Below are 20,150 nucleotides of genomic sequence, written 5' to 3'. Positions count from 1 at the left end.
CAAGCCTTGATATTGGACCTTTTTAAGGTTTCATATACAGTGCGACATCGCTACACAGAAACGAGATGAAAAGAAGCATCCTTGGATGAGGATTATATTAGAAGTACAATATCAAATGAAAATTTAAAATGATCTCAGAGATATCTGTGGTTTGGCCGCGGGCTGCGAGCTGCCAGTTGAGGAATTACCGACAGCGCGACGAATACATTGCTCGAGAAGTTCACGTGTAGAGACATCCATCTTTCCCAGGGCTTCTTTGAACGCCAGGGGTGACGTTGTCGCAAATGACAGCAATTGTGAAATTGTCTGCGTGGTTATTGAAGCTGCGATTGGCTGCGGAGGGGGCGTGTTTGCCAGAACGAGGGAAATGGTCGGTAAGAATACTCCGAGTAAACGTGGACCTGGGGTAAAAGGAAATAAGTAAATTAGAGCCGGCAACAATGCAAATAGATGCCCACGATTATCTTCAGCCGTCGATGTGAACAACGTCGCAAATGCTTTCCATACTTCACTTATGGCAGCTGACTGAGAATCAGAGAGCGAACCATCGTGAACCAATGGAGCCATTTTGGCAATGAACTCGATTAGACCCGGAATAAGAAGTCGTGCGCATTGAAGAAGCATCCCATTTCCCGACGATGACGCCAGTATAAGTGTTTTCGCACAATGGGCCGCTGTCAAAGACATCTAGAGAAGTGCAGTGAGTATAACACATGACAATACAAATTGGAATGCCTTGCCTCGTCGGCGTCGAGAAGTTTTTGAGAAATCAAGTAGCATCCATGCTCAACGACAGCACCACCAACTTTTGCCCATGAGGGAATAACGGTTAAGATAAGAACGGCCGCTAACATATTATTCTTCACTTTTTTTGTTGAGATCGCCCCATGCCGGCCACTAAATCAAACTTCAGTACTTGTGTATTTCGAGTATGTTTAGTGGCAGACTAACCGCATATTATCAATGTTGTGAAGACAAGCAGATAGCAGAGAATGAACAAGTTTTGAATATCTATCTTTGTCTTCGGGGTCATTTCCGACAGGAAGATCAAGAAGACCTTTAAGAGCCGGAAGGGTTGGTCCCACCAAGTCCAGCTCAGAAGACTCATCCTTCAATAGGTCTTTGAGATGATGTCAATGAATGCTGAGATTTAAGAGGGCAAATTTTTTACCGTTGTATAGTAGAGAGGCCACGCCACGGACATCCTCCCTTTGTGAGGAGGTGATAGAAGCAGCGATGGATGTGAATGCTGATAGGCAAGTAGACAATAGAGCAATCCGATCGGCAACTTGACTCTCTGTCATATGATCAGGGAATTGTTGGTCAAACATAAGACAGCGGACTTACGTGCGGCACTGGCACGGGAGAGCGATGTCGATTGTTTCAGAATGTGAGCACATATCCGCAGGCAATGCACACGAGGCGAAGTGAGCGAGAGGACATCGGATCCTGGAGTTGTCGATGACTGCGAAGCTGCAAAAACGGCAAGCATTTCGACTAGATGGATTTGAACCGCAGCTGCTTCAGTCATTCCCATCCGATAGCAAAGACTAATGAACTCTTCGAAAATTGTGGGTTCCATGATTGCAGCACCGGAGTACTCGGGCTTGACAAGGCATTTCAGGGCTTGGAGGGCTGAAATGACGCCAAGTTGCCTGGCTGGTGTAGTTGAAGAAGAATCCGCCGACGACGTGGCCAAGGCTTCGTAAACGAGGCCAAATACAACAAAGAAGAAAGCAGTAGGTTCCTTCCTGTCCGTGGAGGTAATTAAATCAACCTTCTTTTCATCGTACTCTCTTCCGTCCATAGCGGCTAAGATGTGGGGATCACCTGCCTGCATGGCAGTTGCAACAGCTTGCAGGATAATGGACCAGGATCTTGAGTAATACTATTAAAAATATAATGAGTGACTTGATGAACAGATGATGTGTAGAAGATATCATCCTACAGGAAGTAACACCTCTTTTCCGAGACTTGAGTAGGAAGAATCAACGACCGAGGATGTGTCATGTAGAAATTCCGAGTCGATTCTGATGCTTGCATAATCCCGAAGGGATGCAATCCACAACGAGCAAAGAGTTGAACGATAAGGCTTGACCACATTCTCCAGGTAACTTTGTTGTGTGCTCGAGACCTGTAGCTGCGCCCATGCCGATAAGGTCGAGATTCTCAACATCGCCGATGCGTTTGGGCTTAGTTCACCAGCGTCTCCAAGTGAAAGCATGCCGGAATCTGAAGCAAACAGTCAATTTAAAAGCAGAAAAAAAGTAAGCAATCACTCGCCTTTAGATTGTTCTAAGCCTGTAATTAAGAGTTTCAAAATACGACCCATTCTACTAACATCCTTCACAACACCGCACCCTACGAAAACAGCGCAAACGTCAACAGCAGACGCCAAAATTTCGGGGGTGGAATCAGATGAAAACGCGGGTGTAAGGGCGGCCGTGATTGGTGCTTGATGTTGTTCGAGAAGGAGTGCATCGTCATATGCCGGGTCTGGCGAGGCTGCGAAAATCTATGGCATTTAAAACTTAGCATTCTGACCAAGCGACAAATGCATAAACTCGCCTCGATAACGTCTCGCAACATGACTAGTCCAGCTAAACGGATCTCGGTGACATATGCAGTAGAAGCGGTAAATGCCATCTTGATCAAATCGCTCACTCTCGAGAAAAGCAAGCCAGATGTAGGGATGTTCTGGTTTCGTGCAAAGATTGCATTAAGATGCTCGCGCCTTCCGCTGCTAGAAACAGTGACACAGATGTCATGTAGACACTGAAGGGCGAATAACTGTGTCCTCCACCGAGAGGTCAGGTGACCTCGACCACCAGCCTTCGAATCTTGGGACAAGCCGACATTGAGAGACTCGCCTTCATCGTCTCGCATGTTCTGGCGACTAGCGGCGTCAGCGACTTGCTGTGAGGCAGTTGTACGAGCCATAATACGCTGACAGAGGTCGATCCACGCTGATGGGTTATAGATGACAGTCTGCTGCAGCCAACTTGAAATCACATTACGCACACCCTGTACTGACGAGTCGTCATCCAACATCCCGAACAAATCTTCGACTAATCGATCTCCTCCAAGTTTCGACATAGATAGAGCATCTTTCTGCACAAGTTGATACAGTGCATTGATTGAAGCAAGCTTTAGGGGCCGGCGTGACGATGACAAATGACCCCTGAATTGTTTGACAAGGTTAGGAATGTCAGTGTGTTCAGGGGCAAACATGAGGAAATGTTGGATGCATTTGATTGCTTCAACACATATACCCTCGTCATCCTCCAGAGAGAATTCATGGACAAGGCTTTGCACCAGTGCCCTTGTCCTGGAAGATTCTTGGATATCGGGACCGAGAACCGTGATGACGGAATCGATGATCTGGCAGACAATTGGGTACGCAGGGAGGTCGCCACTGATATTCGAGTTGGAAAGAGACCCTCCCTCCTTTTCATGCGATTCCGTAAGATATACTTTGAGTAGCATGCCAAGGGTGCTTGAGACGAAAGGGGCATACGCCAAACTGGCGGCATTGATGACGCGCGCAAGGGCATTCAAAGACCAAAAGTGGACAACAGGATGAGGGTCATTGATCAGCGACATGAGGACATTGACCGTAGTTTTCAGCAATGGACCGGCGGCAAGTCCTCCAACGTGACTGTAGATGGAGCCAAATGCTAATGCACATCCAGCTCGTCCGCTGGGATTTCGATTGTTGACTACTTGGTCGACAAGGTTTTTGATCGCATTCGTCAGATAATTTGTGCCAGACAAACTGGCTAACCGCCCAAGAGATTCGCTGCCAGCGGATCGAAGAACGAGGTCGCCGTCAATGACAGCTTCCTGCAAAAATGTTTAAGGATCGACCAGCATTACAGGAAGAGCGGTTACTCACCAACAGGAAAGGTGATAGCAAGGAAGTGATTTGACTCTGTCCAAACGTCTCTTTAGCTTGACGGAAGTGCGAGGTCGTTGCTTGACGCAAGGCAAGGACAAGAGCAACCGTGGCATTAATAAACACGGCGGATTTCCGGCCAGCGTTTCTTTCCAACTTGGGCGATCTAACCGATTCCAGGAGTTGTGTGACAACCTTGACGGTTGAAGAGAGGTCTTGGAGGGGCAAAAGTTTGGCGAATAACTCGATGGCTGTGTCGACGACAGAAGTGGCAGGGGGAGGAGGCTCAAGAAGTTGAAATTCGGTGTCCGATTGCTTGGTCTGGCAAAGTGACAAGGGGTCGTGTTCGCATGCACCAAAGACAGGTCTACGATTCTTAGATGGAGTATGAGCGTCGGAAAATGAATGAAATTCATAGACAACATACCAATGCATCAATAGAGACTTCGACAGTATCGCGATTGAGATAATCACTTGCTCCTTGCGCAAGATCACTGCCGGTCTCGATGCCACCGAAATCGATAACTTCATTGAAGGTAACACCATATGCATACCCATCTGTACTTTGCCAAACAGATGAGAACGTCCCGGATGATGAAGCAATCGCAGCCTGTACGGATGAACCTGCATAACCATCCGGGCTTGCAAAAAGGGTGATTACCGATTGCAACAACACCATTTGTGTGGATTCCGCAATACTTGAGAATCCTAGTGCAGTAAAACACTGGTGGACGCGGCGTCGAAGGAGTGCTTCGCGTTCTCGGAGATTTAGACCTTTGCGGGGGACCAAAGACACTTGGGTCTCGGTGGGATCTTCCACGTTTTGAGAGATGAAATTGTTGGCAAATGAAAGGGCGTTACTGAGGAGAGAAGCGATACGGCGGGCAACATCCAAAGTAACAAGGGTGGAAGCGTTATTCTCCAGGAAACATAAGATGGCCCCCAGAGCACTTTCCCGCACATGCAAAAGAAATAGCCACTCATGGATTGAGCGGCCCGCATTGGTTGTCGAATCCTTAGTCGTTGGTTTAGGAAGTGCATTTCGCCATAGGACAAGAAGTTGGGGTAGGTGCGGGCGGACAAAGTTGGGGCCGAGTGACATCAACGATGCAATCAGTGTCCATGCGACCTCGACTTCAACTGCGGCTACTTTGACATCGTGCTCTCCTGCTCGCTTGAGGAGTTGAGTGGCCATGTCAAGTACTTTGGCACTAACGTCGTATGAGACATACAGCGGACGCTGTGGGATGATGGAAACAAGTGCGGCTAAACCATACGCATGACCGAGTGCTCTGAGTGGAACTTCGGCGGCGCTATTGGGGTTTGTTAGCGACGACAAGTCTCTCTGGAGCTTATCCATCACCGTCAAGATTGTCTTCGGCAAGCGCAGCGGCGTTGAATGGCAGAAACATCGGAGCGCCCATGACGCTGTTACTCGAACAGTATGGCTGGGATGTGAAAGTAGCGTAACAAGCGGTTCTGCGAGTGCATTCTGATGGGAAAGTGATTAAAGAATGTAAAATGTAAATCATTTTGTAACATACCTGGACAGGAGGCGGGGCATTGCCAAGTTGTTGTAGCAGGCCGGCAACTTCGCGGAGGACAATCACCAAAACTGTGGAAGACGGTGCCACCTGTCCAGGCATCATCGCTGGCCAACGCTTGAGATAAGCAGTTGCCATCTCCTGGATGGCAGTTATCTGCCCCTGCTCGCTTAACATGCGGGTTCCAACCAAATCGCGGAGCAAAATTCCAACCAACGATCGAGTGAATAGAATCTCATAGCGATTACTGTTGCTCCTCGGGTTCGATGCAATGTCGGACACCAAATGCGCCACAATGAGCGAAAAGTTCGATTCAACAAAAGTAATACCCAATTTGGTTAGTAGGGCTGCGTAAAAGTCGAATATTCCAATTCTTGTTTTGCGAGTTGCGTTTGGTTTGTTAAAATGAGTAGAAAGGTGAAGGAACATTTCTTGCGGGGTAAACATCGCTTTTGTCACTTCCGCTGCAGCAATCGATGATGAAATCCCGTCGTCAGCCTGTTCCGGTGTTCCATCCTTTGTACTCTTCTGAGGAGCCTGAGGTGTAGGGACAACCCTCTCGATCTGTGTTGACGCGAGAATGTGGCCGACAAGTTGGGCATGAGCGTGTCGTGTAGCTTGATCTCCTGACTCCAGACTTTTCACAGATTGTGAAACGATAGAATCCACCTCGCTCGGTGTTAAGCTCAATGAATCGCTGGTAGTGTACATGGCGATCAGAATCTGTGGAGTATCAGGGCCGTTCTTCCGAATTCAAGTCGAGACATACCTGACAGGCAGCCCTCTGTACAGCCAATGATTTGTCCGTGAGAGCTGACTTTGCCTGTTTCACGATATCCTTGCAAGTTGCATCCGTCACGGCTCGTTTCGCCGTCGTTAAAGATTTAGATAAAGCCACAAGCGCATGATATCGAAGAAGAGGGGACTAGCTGCGATATTTGAGCATCAAGGTCATAACATGCGTCCGTAAAGGACTTACAGTCGAGGATTTATATGTTTTGATGGTGACAGCAGATATTTCGGCCATAAACGACATAACCTGACTGGTTCAGACAGTTAAAAGTACATAAGTAGTTCGTAAACTCACTTGAGATCCGAAAACTGCCATTAGGTCCCCAATACAAGAGAACGCAGCGCTATACAATCATCAGATATAACCCATGCAGAATAGGCAAAGAACGCACATCTTGACGACATCCTTGTCGGGAGTCTTGAAATCACCAACGAGCCTCAAGAACGACTGCATCGTATCAAACATTGATCTTGACTCTCCGCGGGTATACAGGGTAACCAAACATCGTCCGATTACGTTGCGAATCGCGCGTCCAGGTGGTGGATACGAATCTGCTGCAGATATGGCCTTGACAAACACTTTCTCTAAATCTGATTGTTTTGGCTTGAGATCTGCCTTGAATTGATATTTTTCAGTTAGCATACATTTTAAAAGCTCAATGACCATGATTACTCACCAATCCGACACTTTCTAATCGCTTTTCCGTAGAGGATAGCCATTGAAACAGGTAAACCTCGCCATTCTCTCCCAAAAGTTCTGACTGCAATATGTCAAGAAAATTCACCCATCTTCAGTTCAATATATTCATACCTCATTAATATCTTCAATAATTACGGGTTCTCCTGACATATGCGCCCGAAACCGTTGTAACTGGAGGAAATGGGAGGTTTTGCGAGCAGAAATGCGGAGTTTGAATCAATCACGCACAATGAGGCCAACATCTCACTGAGCATTTAATCGCCGATTCAAGATTGAAGCAACAGAATTACAAAAATTATTGTTTTGCCGTCATCGCCGTTTCATGCTTGGTTGATTCCTTTTTTCCGCAACATCTCATACGTCTTCAAACTCGAGGTGACTTGGAAACTGAATGCAAGACACAGCTTTGAAAATATCGACAGGAACAATGTCGGAGGGAAAGTTTGGCTGGCATATTAGGCCGCCCATCTCTTACCCCTTTCTCTCGTTTGCGTTCGTTTTTAGAACGCCCGTATAGTTCTGGTTCGTTCTGAATCCAAGAAGCAAATTCTTCAACTAGAATCAAAGTGCAATGGACACGTCAGTGTAGCCTTCTAACAATCTGAAAGTTTACTGATATATTTGTGCAGAATCGTTCTTCGAAGTGAGGCACTTTCGCTCGAAACAGTCCTAATAGCGTGCTGATTTGTGTAGATCTCAGCATTCTTCCTGCGCCCTCGCAAAATGTTCCATTTGATGATAGTTGTCGATTTGAGGCGCATATAGTCATTGAAGATGTGGTGCATGACGAAACAGAAGCAGTTGCAAAGGAATCTGGAGTTTGGTCGTTTGAGGAAGAGGTACTTCTGATGTGAGTTTTATACCTTTCTACCGTCAGAAAACAATCTTGAAAGCACATGAAGCTCTATAATATATCCTTTATTCGCTATCAGAATCCTTCAAGTGGACGATCACGGCATGAAGAATTCCCTAGGTACTGTTGATATAATCACTGAGCAAATTCAAGCACCTGCTTCACAGCGAGAGACCCGTGCGTAATGCTTATCACTCTACATCGTTATCAGTGAATTTTTATAACTAGTATAGGTTTTCTTGTCGACATCTCATCCGAGGATGATCAGCATTTTTTTCTAAACCTCTCTTTCACGGCATATTTGATGACCTCCAACGTTAAGAAAGGTCTATCTCCTGAGTCAGTGATCTCAGTCGGTACGCATACCCTTATTTCCCAATCCTGCTGAATCGAAGTTCTGTGCAGTCAAGGCTATGGAAATGGAGTCAATTGACCTCCTGCTCACCCAGATTCTCGATTCCGACACCAGTTTCATGAGTGCCGATCAAGGTCTACTTAGTACAATATACGGAACTTTATTAAAGCACCGTAAAGATGATGTGCATACACCTCGATCTCTGGCACTGCTCGCAAATATTTACCTGGCACGCTATGATTCCTTCCTAAACATCGTAGGCGACGAACCAGAGAAGTATCCAATGTACCCAGTATACAATCGTGGTCTTAAGGTCGCTATTTCAATGCTGGAAAGTGCCCTCTCACTTGCCGCGGGTGACCACCCAAAGAAGCAGTGGATGATGATCAGTCTTTGTATGTGCTATCAGCGACAAATGGTTCAATATTCCAGCTCCCGACCTTCGATGTTCAAAAACATGACATTGCGAATGTACCATGTCGTCCTGACCATCGACGACACCGAGAAGCAAAAACCTGTGCTTTGTAACTACGTTGGTGTGGCTTTGGCTAATTGCTTCTTGGAAAGCAAAGAGGACTCGGACTTGGATGCCGCCATTGCTGCTCAAGAGAACGCTATCCGACTGACTTCCGACAGCGAACCGCATATAGTGTCCCTTTTAATCGATTTGATCGACGTTTTGAACACTCGTGTTTCCCTACGCAATACCAGTGGTGACACTATACGGCTCCTCGATGTCAAAAAGAGATTCTTGCGTGTTACCCCTGACGACAACCCACGAAAAATCCATCTCCTCATGTCCCTCGCTCATTCGCTGTATTCACAATTCAAAGAAACCAGGACCCAATCCAACATCGAAGAATCGGTAGCGCTTTATGAACAGGCTCTGGAACTACTCCCCGAAGTTGATCCTCTCAAACCGTCTGTCCTGAACAATCTGGCCACATCTCTTGCGGCCAGAGGTACTTCATCAGATATTGATCGGCTAACGCAACTTATTCGAGACGCAATTGCACTCACACTCGACACGGACCCAAACAGGGTTGAGTATATCAAGAACCTCGGGAACGCGATTCATAGCCAGATGCATCAAGGGGTGTGGGGTATCGAGGAGTTCCGAAGGTACACCAATCTCCTCGCCAGTAACATCGATGCACTTGACGAAGGTAACATCGATGCCATCATGCAGGATCTTAACATGTTTACCAAACTTGAAATGGCGAATATCTCGACCGACGTCATCTTGGATGATGTCCTGCCGCATTTTAGGTCTTTTATCATGCAGCTCCCGGATAGCTGTTTCTCCAAGTCGCTGGTGTTATTTCATCTCGGCTCATTACTCTTCCGGCTTTTCGAACAACGCAGAGAACGTTTGCTGATCGACCAGTCTATCGATTTATTTGAACAATCCATTTCATCCTCAGCATATTCTTCAAGAACGGTACTATGGAAAAATACCCTTGTACAAGCGTACATCAGCAAATATGTTCATTTCAAAGGTCTATCTGATCTAGACCAGGCCGACAACGTTTTAACGATGACGTTACAACCACTTCCCACTGACCACGGCGACAGACCTTACCTCCTCGCCACACTCGCTTCTTTGTTATACCAGCGCTTTCTGAAAGACGATGACGTATTATTTTTGAATCGATGTATTACCTCTTATCTGGAGGCATTGAGGGGGCTTCCGGAGGGTGTTCCTCAAAAATTTCGCTGGTGCAGTGAACTCGGTCGTGCATATATGGGACGATTTGATGTTCTGAAACATGCAGAGGACATCGACAAGGCGATACAATCCCTAAAGGACGCATCAAAAGGATTGATGAACGACGCTCAACTAGTCAGCGAATGCTATATGAATCTGGCTCGGTCTTTGTTTATTCGGTTCAACCAGACGTACCAACTTTGCGACCTTGACGATGCCGTCGAATACCTCGAAGACCCTCTTTCATTCTCAGACCTAGAAAACGTCAATAATACTGCCATTCTAGAACAACGTTTCTATGACCTAGTAGAGGTTTTCCGTAACTTTTCCGGTACCACTGATATGGACGTTTGCAAAGAAGAAATGGAGTCGTTGATGGGCGATACAGGGTTAGCAGGAAAGCTGCGCCTTCACAATATTGGTATTTTTCTCTCGCTTCGTTTTGAATCGCTTCAGGGCTCAGTCGACCAGAACATGCTGGAATCTATCTCAACACTGGCAGATTCTCTCCCTATAACTGATACTCACAAGGCAAGATGGCTAGGCATGCTTTTGGCGGTGTACATTCAACAATTCGATGTTGCAGGCGATGCGGAGAATTTGGACAACGCTGTTTTCTTCTGCACAGAATCCATTCAACATTGCATTATATCTCCTAATGAATCATCTGGGCCTTCTTCGTCCTATATACGGGCCCTTACTACAGCTCTTACTCGACGGTTCCGCCGATCTGGAAACCTCGCTGATCTCAACAAAGCAATCAGTATTCTGGACGAGGCTGTCTCTATCCGTCAGGACGAAGACATCACCAAGTATACCCTTTTGAACGACCTGGGCTTTTCGCTTATGGATCGCTATGATCTCATAGGTGATATCGATGATTTCAACAAATCAGCCGAAGCTTATAACAAAGCTCTTAAACTTGCCCCATCCCGAGACAACAACGATGATGACCTTCAGTCAAACATAGGATTGCTGCGTCTTAGGAGGCTCAAACTTTCGGGTGATATAAATGACGCAAATGATGCGGTAGCATTCCTCAAGGAACATATGGAACGCTTACCCGATGAAGACACAAAAAAGGTGGACGCTGTGGCTAGGTATAGCCTAGCTGTACTGGATCGATACTGGCACTTCCGCGATCCAGACGACTTAAACGTAGCCATTGTTACACTCGAATCCGCTCTTGCCCGACTCTCCGAAGATTCGTCGCAAAAGGCAAGCGTCATGCATGATCTCGGCTCGGCCCTTGCGCAGAGATATGTTCAAAGAAGTGAAATTGACGACCTCAACCGATGTCTGTCCCTATATCGCAAAGCGCAGGATATACTTACTGAAAAAAACGACCATCGGTATATGCTCTTATTTGATATCGGTCGGTGGCTTCCAGTCCGCTACGAGCGTCTGCGTAATGTGGAGGATCTTGAGGCTGCCGATGCAGCACTGTTGAAAGCTTCGACACTGCAATCTTCCCCTTTTCGTTGGCGCTTTCGAGCGGCGTCACTTCGTGGATACTGGTGTCAATCCCTGAATCATGGAGACCCCATCAAGGGATACACAACGTCGATGCAGCTTCTCCCAAATTTAGCATGGCTGGGTATCTCTATTCGTAATCGACAACATCAACTTCTTGAGGTCGGTGAAGTGGTTCTGGACGCCGTTGCGGCAGCCATTAAAGCTACTCGATACGACCTTGCATTCGAATGGCTTGAATATGGTCGTTCAATTATTTGGAGTCAAATTCTACAGCTTCGAGCACCGACGGACTCTTTGTCATCACAGTATCCCGATATTGCTCAGAAGTTTATAGAGGTTTCTCTGTCGCTGGCAAATATGGAAGACGAGAACCCTTCACAACGGATGTTATCTGTGCCTAGGAAAACTCGAAATGGTTCGCCGCGATATCACGAATTAGCAGATGAAAGGGAAAAACTTCTGGAAAAAATTCGAGGTCTAGACAACTTTCACGATTTTCTCAAGCCTCAAGATATGTCGAGCCTTTTCCGAGCAGCTTCCAATGGTCCAGTTATTGCTGTCAATATTAATAAATTCAGATGCGACGCGCTGGTTATATTACCCGGTCAAGAAAATATAGTTCTCATCCCACTCGACAATTTTTCTTCGTCAGAAGCCTACGGTTTAATGGGAACTATGAAGAGCCTTATACGACGTGCAACCAGGGCTCGTGGAAGTAACCGAGGACCAAGAAAAAGGTCGCCACTTACCCCCAAGACCTCGCAGGACCCCGAGGTTATTTTCTCAGGCCTGCTGGCGAAACTTTGGACAGGTGTTGTTAAACCAATACTAGACGGAATCGGATTTGCTGTGAGTCAGTTATAAACACTGTCTGAATTCTTCTAATACCTTCATTTCAGAAAAACCCCGACAATATTACGGAACTCCCTCATATATGGTGGTGTCTGACGGGCCCTCTTACCATGCTTCCCATCCATGCTGCTGGAATTTATGAGCAAGATGGTAGTTCACGGCGTGGGTCCAAGGTTTCAGACTACGCTGTCTCTTCCTACATTCCGTCTCTAGGCTCGCTTATAAACTGCATGACTCCTCGCAAGAATAAACGGCAGAATCTAGTGGCTATCTCCCTGCCCGTGGAGGCTGGACTACCTTGCTCACAAGCTGAAGTAGAGGTAATACAAAATCTCAACGACCGTTTTCCAGTATCAACCTTAATCGAATTAGAAGCCACTCGAGAAAACGTGTTGAATGGGATGCAGTCGGCAGGCTGGGTTCATTTTGCATGCCACGGTATCCATAACCCAAACGACCCGCACATGAGCGCCCTAATGCTATCAGGTGGGGGCAAGCTGACCCTATCCGACATCTCTAAACTTTCGTTGCCCCATGCAGAGTTTGCCTTTCTCTCTGCATGTCAAACAGCCACTGGCGATGAACTTTTGCCCGAAGAAGCGGTGCATATAGCTGCAGGAATGCTCTCCGCAGGCTACCAAAGTGTTGTTGGGACAATGTGGTCGATCTTTGACGATGACGGTCCAAGAATTGCAGATCTTTTCTATTCTTATCTTTTCAGTCGGCCAAAACCTGACCCGACAGATTCGGCCTATGCGCTACATTACGCACTAAAGACTCTCCGGGAAGATCGTTCATACAAGGCTTCTTTCTTTTCCTGGGTGCCATTTATTCATTATGGACTATGACCTTAAATGGTATATTTTTATTACTGTCTCTCTTACCCACATCCCTACGTAACTATTTTTGAACGACCTAAACCTTTATCTCTTCTGCGACTCCAAGCCTATTTGTTGACACCCGATACTCGTGTATGAAACCCTATGAAGGATTCGATGCATTGAAAGTAGAGAGGATGTCTAATTAGCGAAATTGAAGTGTCACGCTCCAAAAGTATTTGCAAGATCAGAGGGGTCTTTGGAAGTTCTAGCCATTTCTAAACCAGATGTACTAATCTCCCTCGATTCTGAAGGTTACACCATACTACCGCTGGTACCTCAGTACCGTATGCATCAACTGATGGGGTGTCCGGAAATGGTTCTATTTCAATGTGAACTGAATTGAGGAATTCATCAAGGTTAAAAACACTGGGAAAAGACTTCCGTTTAGTAGATGTCCGAATGTTCTTGTCAGGCCCACATGATTTTCTGTTTATGTACCATTTCACACTTCCAAGATTAGCACAAATCGTCCATTATATGGTGGAACTTGGGCGGAACCCAAGTCGAACCCTTTTGACTCATGATCTTGGCCAGCCTCTGTAGCGAACTACGTATTGAAGGCACCATATGAATAAGCGCATATACCCGAGGTACATCTCAGCCAACCTGAGAAATCCGTTTTCTATTCATAACGACTACTCAATAGCAACCGATCATCCGGTCAATCCCAAATATACGCGAAGAAGGAAAACATCAGAGATCATCTTGTCATGGCATTTTAAACAGTAACAGTTGCGTTTGTGCTTAAATTTCTTTCTATTTTATACCCGTCTTTTCCCACTGCGAGAACTGACCCCACAACCTTCCTGCGCATATTGATGAGATTGCCTGACGTCTACGTTAAGGTTAAAACCTGCAGGGCGAGTTGACATCTCACAGCTCGGCACCTCCCACTTGGTCCTCTGGTTCTCCCCGCCTACTTGCTTGCGACTTTGAGCCATGGAGACACAGTTGGATTCTAAACAATATGCTGCCGCTGCGTATCACCTGTAAGGAGTGTACTTATGCTTGCATGAGAAGTGCCAGTGACCTCCTGCAATTATCATAGTATGGCACTGAAGATGTTTTCATTGGCTTCCTGCGGTGTGTAATCAGTATCTTTTCAATTTCTGTTCTCAGCTGATTAATCTCAAGTCATGCTGTACTACGACATACTGCTTACTTTTGGGGACGAAGTAAAATGTATTTGGCGCCGCAAATTTACCAGATTTACGATATTATGGTTCCTGGTCAGTCAATGTGGCCCTCAAGGTGTTGTTTCTTTTACAATTGGACAAGGATTTGACCTCCCACTTTCAGAATCGATATCTCTCCCCACTAGGGTTCATATTCATTATTTTTGGTGAGAAAAATCTAACAGGAACCCAATTTTGATGGGCCGACTTATAACTGTGCATAAGCATTTCATTCGAATTGGAGTCCAGAGCTCTGTGATCGATATGTTCTCTTCCCTGAGATCGTGAGGCTTTTTATCAACGCAATCATTGGAGGTGAGATCAGAAACATACCATTAGCCTATCTCTAAAGTCTAAACTCCCTAAAGCTATATTCATCGTTCGAATCTATGCACTTTATGGGACCAGCAAACGGATGGTGATTATTGGATCCCTTCTTCTATCTGCAGAGCTCGCAGTTAAAATTGTAATTCCATTTCTATTTTTCCCCCTTCAAGCTTGACAAATTAAATTTCAATCAGTATGCTTCGCTGACCAATGGGACGAGATTAATTCTTCCTCCAGGTATGCAAACGCTCGTATATGAAGCATTACGCTGTGACAATGGCTCCAAGGTCTTGTGGGATGCATCCTTGTCGGAAAACAGGAAGTGTATGTGGTATGACTGGCTTGGGCGAAACGCTCATCCCATTCTGTTTGTTTCTAGTCGCTTCGCAATGACATGGGTTGCCGAGTTAGCATTTGGTAACATAACGGTAATCTCTAATACTGAAACAGCAGTGCTAACAAATAATTACAGATACAACCATGTTTTTGTTCACTGTTGTAAGGACGGTCATGCTCAACATGTCGATGAAGGGTACCACGATGTCGCTACTCCAACTGATGTTTCGGGACGGTGCGCATATGCTTGGTGCTAACCTACGCAGGTCTTCCGGTTCTGATCGAACCCACAGGTGTCATTTACTTCGCGGTCATTTGCGCCGCTAACATCGTTACAAGTGTGATGTTTCTTGTACGTGCATTCATTTCCAGACAATAGCACAACCCATAACCCTGACGCTCTACTCTCCCAAGACTGCGCCTGTAAGCTCCACAATCAATCCGCAACAGGTCGTATCCTGAGCTAAAGACTATCTTGGCAGGGAGATTTAAAAGCTCTCAACGCCACTTTCAGTTCTTTGTAAGTAGCTTTCTCCCTGGTGATACGATGCAGTAACCTGAACTCCGGTCCGTGTCATGTGAACAGAATAACTAGCTTGATGCTTTCAAGATTAATTCTCAATCTACGCAGAGTGGGCTCAAAAGAGATGGATACAAATCAAGGAATCACAGGACTTGAGACTTATAATCCTCAATGTACGTGCATTGGAAACTAAAGCGAATTCAACAACTTACCAGTAGTAATTCGGTAGACGCCGTGGGGCCAGCAAGGGTGTCTGTATATACAGCGGACAGCAGCGCAAGGCCAGGGGGCCAGGTATTTCCGATGGACGATCTAGCGCGCAGTCGTGACCAGATTCCAAAGGATGGGCAACCACATTAGGCAATCATATGGATGTAGAACGATGATATTTGGGCTGATTTCATTCTGTATTTGTATCAGCAAAATCAGACCTTGTTTCCCGCGGCGCATTCTCATCTCCCAGGCTATCGACAGGATCACGGTTAGCCTTCTTTCTCTGGCGGAAATGTTCAATCATTTTGCTAAAAATATAATCCAATTGCCTGGTGGAATATAGTCAATCGTTGTAGTGCATGACAGTCGAGATACGTACTGTTCTCCGGACCGATAATTTCCATCAAACGCGTCCGAAACGTGTGATACATATCTGCGCAGTGGTTCGTCTCCGATGAGGTATCCATAGCGAAGCCTACCCGAGACAAAGACAGTAGCGGACATAGTTGGGACCAGGTCAGAATCATAAAGGTGTACCCATGAGTTTGTTTCGATGGTGCTATCAGGAAGGTTAAGCTTGGGGAGAATGGATAATGTCCAGCATTTTCCGTCACCAATGTAGCGCAAACCGTGTGAGAAGGCAGACCTGGGATTCTCAAATTCCTCTGTGGAGATCTTAGAAACGATCTTCCACCCCCTCGCAGAGTATTTAGTAGTAGCTACTTGTAGGCGCTCCGATTTGAGTGGGAGGTTGAGTAAAGATCGTCGCTCATCGAATGTTCCTCGTGGATAGAGAGAATATGCTTTTTCATGGGTGATAATATTCATAACGCACGCTGTTTAATTGATTTAGATACGTCAAACCCGACTTTTAGGGAAGGCTCACTCGAATGATAATTAAGTACCAATTGCAATGGTGAATGGTGAGAAGTGATCAATTGGATTTTACGACAAGGGTTTTGCTTTTCGAAGTTGAGCACAATAGCTGCACCAAAATATCCTTTCGGAGTAATTGTGTAGAACATCCCATCCAAACGTGGAAGATCGGATACCAGTTCCAACGCTTCATCAAGCGTTTCGTCCGGATAGGTCACCGGAGGCGTGTAACGATAACCGGCTTGTGTCAGCCATAGTGCGACTACATGGCGATAGCGATGTTCAAGATATAGGTCTAAGTCAGACTCTGGATATACGACGCGGTCCAGGAATTGCAGGGCGGTTGATCCAGAGATAAACATCCCTGTCTTGGCTTGTAGACGCCGGAAATCGAATACATCGTTGGGTTGGAAATACCGCTCAAGTAAACCATGCAAATGGAATTTACGCCTTATGAAGGAATTTACTGCGTCGTGAGCCCTTTTACAAGTTCTACCGTATCTGTACAGGTCTCCTGGAGAAAGCCCGTCGAAAAGGCTGTCATCGGTGGTTGATGGCCTAGGGCGATCAGGTGAGGCGTGGGTGAAGTGAACTACGTGCCATTTTGAAAAAAAAATCTAAACTCACAGCAACATATTTCAGACGCAGGAGGATCACAAATGTTGTACAGTTGGAGTTGAGGTTCGCTTCGGACAAGCCAAGGACAAGCCTTGAGGTTGGTTGACAATTTGAGGTTTGGAGATATTTCCCACGAATATCTAATGAATAGGCCCCGTGCGCACGCGCAACGCGCGACGCGTAACACGTAAATATTCCCACAAGGAGATTATTGATTCAACGACAATGTCGACTGTATCATTCGACGATGAACAAGGTACGAAAATTTACCACGTCTGTGTGGTGCAAACATCTTAACCAATTTTCTGAGGTCGTCGCCCTGTCATCGGTTGTTTTGGTTTGGTTTGTCAACATCTTACAAAACCTAACATTATATCTACAGTGATACGAGGTTCGGCGTCCCTACAAATCCTTAGAGAACACTCCAGATTCCTGCGAGCCGAAGGATATAGGGACCTCTTCAGAGGTATTTATAGATAGACATAATTCTACAGACTTCTGTAGAACGAATCTACGCTATCTCAGTCATGGAACTCCCGTATTCTTACAACGTACGTCGCGAACCATTCTGGTGTGCATGATTACACTCAGCTAATTTCTCTCATGCTTTTTTTATATCTGCAGTCCACAGAAGGCTGGTACAAGCCAAACGGGCAAAGTCAAACAATCATCATGAGAAGAACGTCTCTCGGAACAACATCTCTGTCCACAACATCCCCCACCACATCCCAACCAAATTCGCGTACTGGTACTCTCGACTCCGACCGCAGTGCTGGACGAGAGAATCGCGATCCGAATGCCACCAAAGCGAATGTACCGAACAGCACCCAACATGCGCGTGCCCACCAAGTTCCGGCAGCTGCGCGTGTTCAACTGCAGTCTCAGCCGAATACCAAGGCGAACTATGCCTCGGACACGTTCAAGTCAAGGGCGAACGATGTAGAGAAACACTTCATCGGTCATCATCGCGATGCGACTGCCCATCCGATGCCTGCACCCTCTCCCCCCGCTTCGTCGGTGTACTCGTACGGGTCAGGTCCCAGTAGCACGGGTGGAAATAGTATGGAACGGGCTTTGCTCCCCAAGAGGAGAGCAGCAAATGGGAACGGGAGTACATCTCGCGGCGCGAGAGCGACTCGCGCTGGCGCGGGGCTTGCAAGGGTAGAAGCGTCGGGAAAGGCGAAGATTACGGGACAGGCAGGCAAAGTTGGAAGAGTTATGAAGCGTCCGCCGAATACTGCGATTTACGTCAACGAGCTGGGTCCCAACGGATCCTGGTACATTCCGAAGAAGCCAAAGGACAGAAATTCACCGGTCTCGTCGACGACTAATACAACAGCAGCGGTGGAGCCAGGGCTAATGAAGACCCTTTTAAACGCCTTCAAGAAGAAGAACAAGGTCGCTAATGCTCCTCTGCACGTCCCACGCAGCTCTTAAGTTGGCCCATTCTGGAATACGGTGCTCTGGTTAGCACTCAGAGGACGGACAGGTTATTGATAGACCTGTTATGTTATGTTTAAACTATGGGTAAATTTTTGGACTTCAACATGTATCATCATTGTACGTAGTGCCGTCATTAGTTATCTGGATATCTGTACCATTACGATAGGCCAAGTGTAACACACATTTAGGTAACTTGAATACTCGCTGGTCATGGCAATGAAATTTATGTAGTGAAGCGATATTTGAAGTCATTGTTGTAAAGATTTAGGCCACATTTGTTTCGTTACCGAGGTAAAGCATAGTACGGTACCATGTATATAAAAGCATAATTACGCTGTTACATTATATTGCGTTCCCAAATCGACTAAGAGTCTGCTTAACAGCGTAATTTTAAGTTTCGGAAGGTTGCTTGGATACTGTGTTGTCATTTTCAGTACCTAGGGGATGGCTAGGGGGTGCTTGTTGCGTTTCTTTGGAGCTGTTGTAAGAGGAACGCTCTAAAGCTGACTTCAAAAGGCTGTTGGCTTTCTTTCCACGATGTTTCTTGATATAAAAGCTAGGAGGAATCTAGAGATAATATAACCATGAGCCTGATATGTCTTATCAGAAGTAGATATCTGGGTAGCTTACTACTTCACCTAGCACAAGAAACAGCGTAATCTGGTCAAGACTATCCTGCTCCTCAGGTTCCATCACATTGTCTGGGAGTATAAGCCCTTCAGAAATGTTTTTTGCGATCATATCTAGCTTCTTCGGGCTCAACGCTGCTAAGAATTTGGCTTCTTCCTGTTTATGACACCTAGGAGAAAAATCCATTATATCTGCTAGGCGAACGTAGAGAGGATGGTGTGACTAACAAGGCCACGAATGTTTGGACGGTTCGATGAACCGATTCTTTCACCTTCTGATGTACATTATCCTGATCCTGTATAACGTTTTCTTTCGGCAGTGGCAGTTCCATGTCTTGATGTGTGATATTGTGCGTGTGGTTGGGAGTCAAGTTGGTTTTCGCACTCCGATTCCTTCTCTCGGCAATTAAAGAACAATTCAACTCGCCGGAAACCAATGCACCGGCAACGAAAAATAGCACCTCAATTCTCTCTTACGATAGATGTACATGTTGTACACAGCTCTAGATAGCACACAGCTCTAGATAGCACACGACGTAATAAGAAATACATGGGCACCATAGCATATATTGGAGTGATACTGTGTATCATACAGACAGACTATCGCGAAGCATTGGAGACGAAGCCCACTAGAATGTGTGAAGGGACCACAAAACTCGTCATACATCTTTCAGATCAAGAAGATTTTCTCATGTTCAGAGAAGTGATTCATGTTCACCTTCGAGCAGCATGGTAAGAACCATTCCCTCCGTTTTCTGAGCCCCTGGAATTTCCCATGACCATGTCACCCAGCATTATCACTGGATCTTCATAGGCCGGGGAATCACTTCGCTGCTGATGGGATGCATGTGCATGTGAGTCTGAAGATGGGGATGAAGGAGGACTGGGAGTTGCGGCAGGCGATACCTCTGATATGTGAATCCTCTGAAAGTATGCCTCGCAATTAGCTTTCAT

General features: G+C 46.2%; 5 protein-coding genes across 5 annotated transcripts; 2 read left to right on the top strand and 3 right to left on the bottom strand.

Annotated features, from left to right (window-relative positions):
- Positions 1–123: 123 nt before the first annotated feature.
- Positions 124–7,081, bottom strand: JR316_0006659 (HEAT repeat-containing protein 5B; the record flags this gene model as incomplete). The annotated part of the gene is made up of 18 exons (XM_047892405.1): positions 124–401; positions 459–687; positions 741–897; positions 952–1,120; positions 1,172–1,297; positions 1,348–1,888; positions 1,949–2,232; positions 2,284–2,515; positions 2,569–3,843; positions 3,896–4,270; positions 4,323–5,387; positions 5,440–6,162; positions 6,209–6,364; positions 6,419–6,478; positions 6,527–6,575; positions 6,624–6,847; positions 6,909–6,992; positions 7,043–7,081. 18 exons carry the CDS (start codon positions 7,079–7,081, stop codon positions 124–126), a joined length of 6,066 nt encoding a protein of 2,021 aa, XP_047747687.1.
- A 421-nt stretch (positions 7,082–7,502) lies between these two features.
- JR316_0006658 (uncharacterized protein) lies at positions 7,503–13,023 on the top strand (the record flags this gene model as incomplete). The annotated part of the gene is made up of 7 exons (XM_047892404.1): positions 7,503–7,510; positions 7,561–7,574; positions 7,625–7,781; positions 7,864–7,961; positions 8,018–8,140; positions 8,190–12,172; positions 12,223–13,023. The coding sequence occupies 7 exons, from the start codon at positions 7,503–7,505 to the stop codon at positions 13,021–13,023; spliced, it is 5,184 nt and encodes a 1,727-aa protein (XP_047747686.1).
- A 2,794-nt stretch (positions 13,024–15,817) lies between these two features.
- Positions 15,818–17,141, bottom strand: JR316_0006657 (uncharacterized protein; the record flags this gene model as incomplete). Its single annotated transcript, XM_047892403.1, has 4 exons — positions 15,818–15,959; positions 16,010–16,466; positions 16,517–17,064; positions 17,134–17,141. 4 exons carry the CDS (start codon positions 17,139–17,141, stop codon positions 15,818–15,820), a joined length of 1,155 nt encoding a protein of 384 aa, XP_047747685.1.
- Positions 17,142–17,349: 208 nt separating this feature from the next.
- Positions 17,350–18,561, top strand: JR316_0006656 (uncharacterized protein; the record flags this gene model as incomplete). The annotated part of the gene is made up of 3 exons (XM_047892402.1): positions 17,350–17,380; positions 17,629–17,675; positions 17,749–18,561. The coding sequence occupies 3 exons, from the start codon at positions 17,350–17,352 to the stop codon at positions 18,559–18,561; spliced, it is 891 nt and encodes a 296-aa protein (XP_047747684.1).
- Positions 18,562–18,957: 396 nt separating this feature from the next.
- Positions 18,958–19,528, bottom strand: JR316_0006655 (uncharacterized protein; the record flags this gene model as incomplete). Its single annotated transcript, XM_047892401.1, has 3 exons — positions 18,958–19,134; positions 19,198–19,366; positions 19,425–19,528. 3 exons carry the CDS (start codon positions 19,526–19,528, stop codon positions 18,958–18,960), a joined length of 450 nt encoding a protein of 149 aa, XP_047747683.1.
- Between the last annotated feature and the right edge of the window lie 622 nt (positions 19,529–20,150).

The sequence above is a fragment of the Psilocybe cubensis genome, chromosome 6, assembly GCF_017499595.1.
Source record: "Psilocybe cubensis strain MGC-MH-2018 chromosome 6, whole genome shotgun sequence".
In the NCBI taxonomy this organism is placed as follows: Eukaryota; Fungi; Basidiomycota; class Agaricomycetes; order Agaricales; family Agrocybaceae; genus Psilocybe; species Psilocybe cubensis.
Note: the sequence above shows the minus strand (reverse complement) of the source record. Positions and strands in the feature narration are given on the sequence as shown.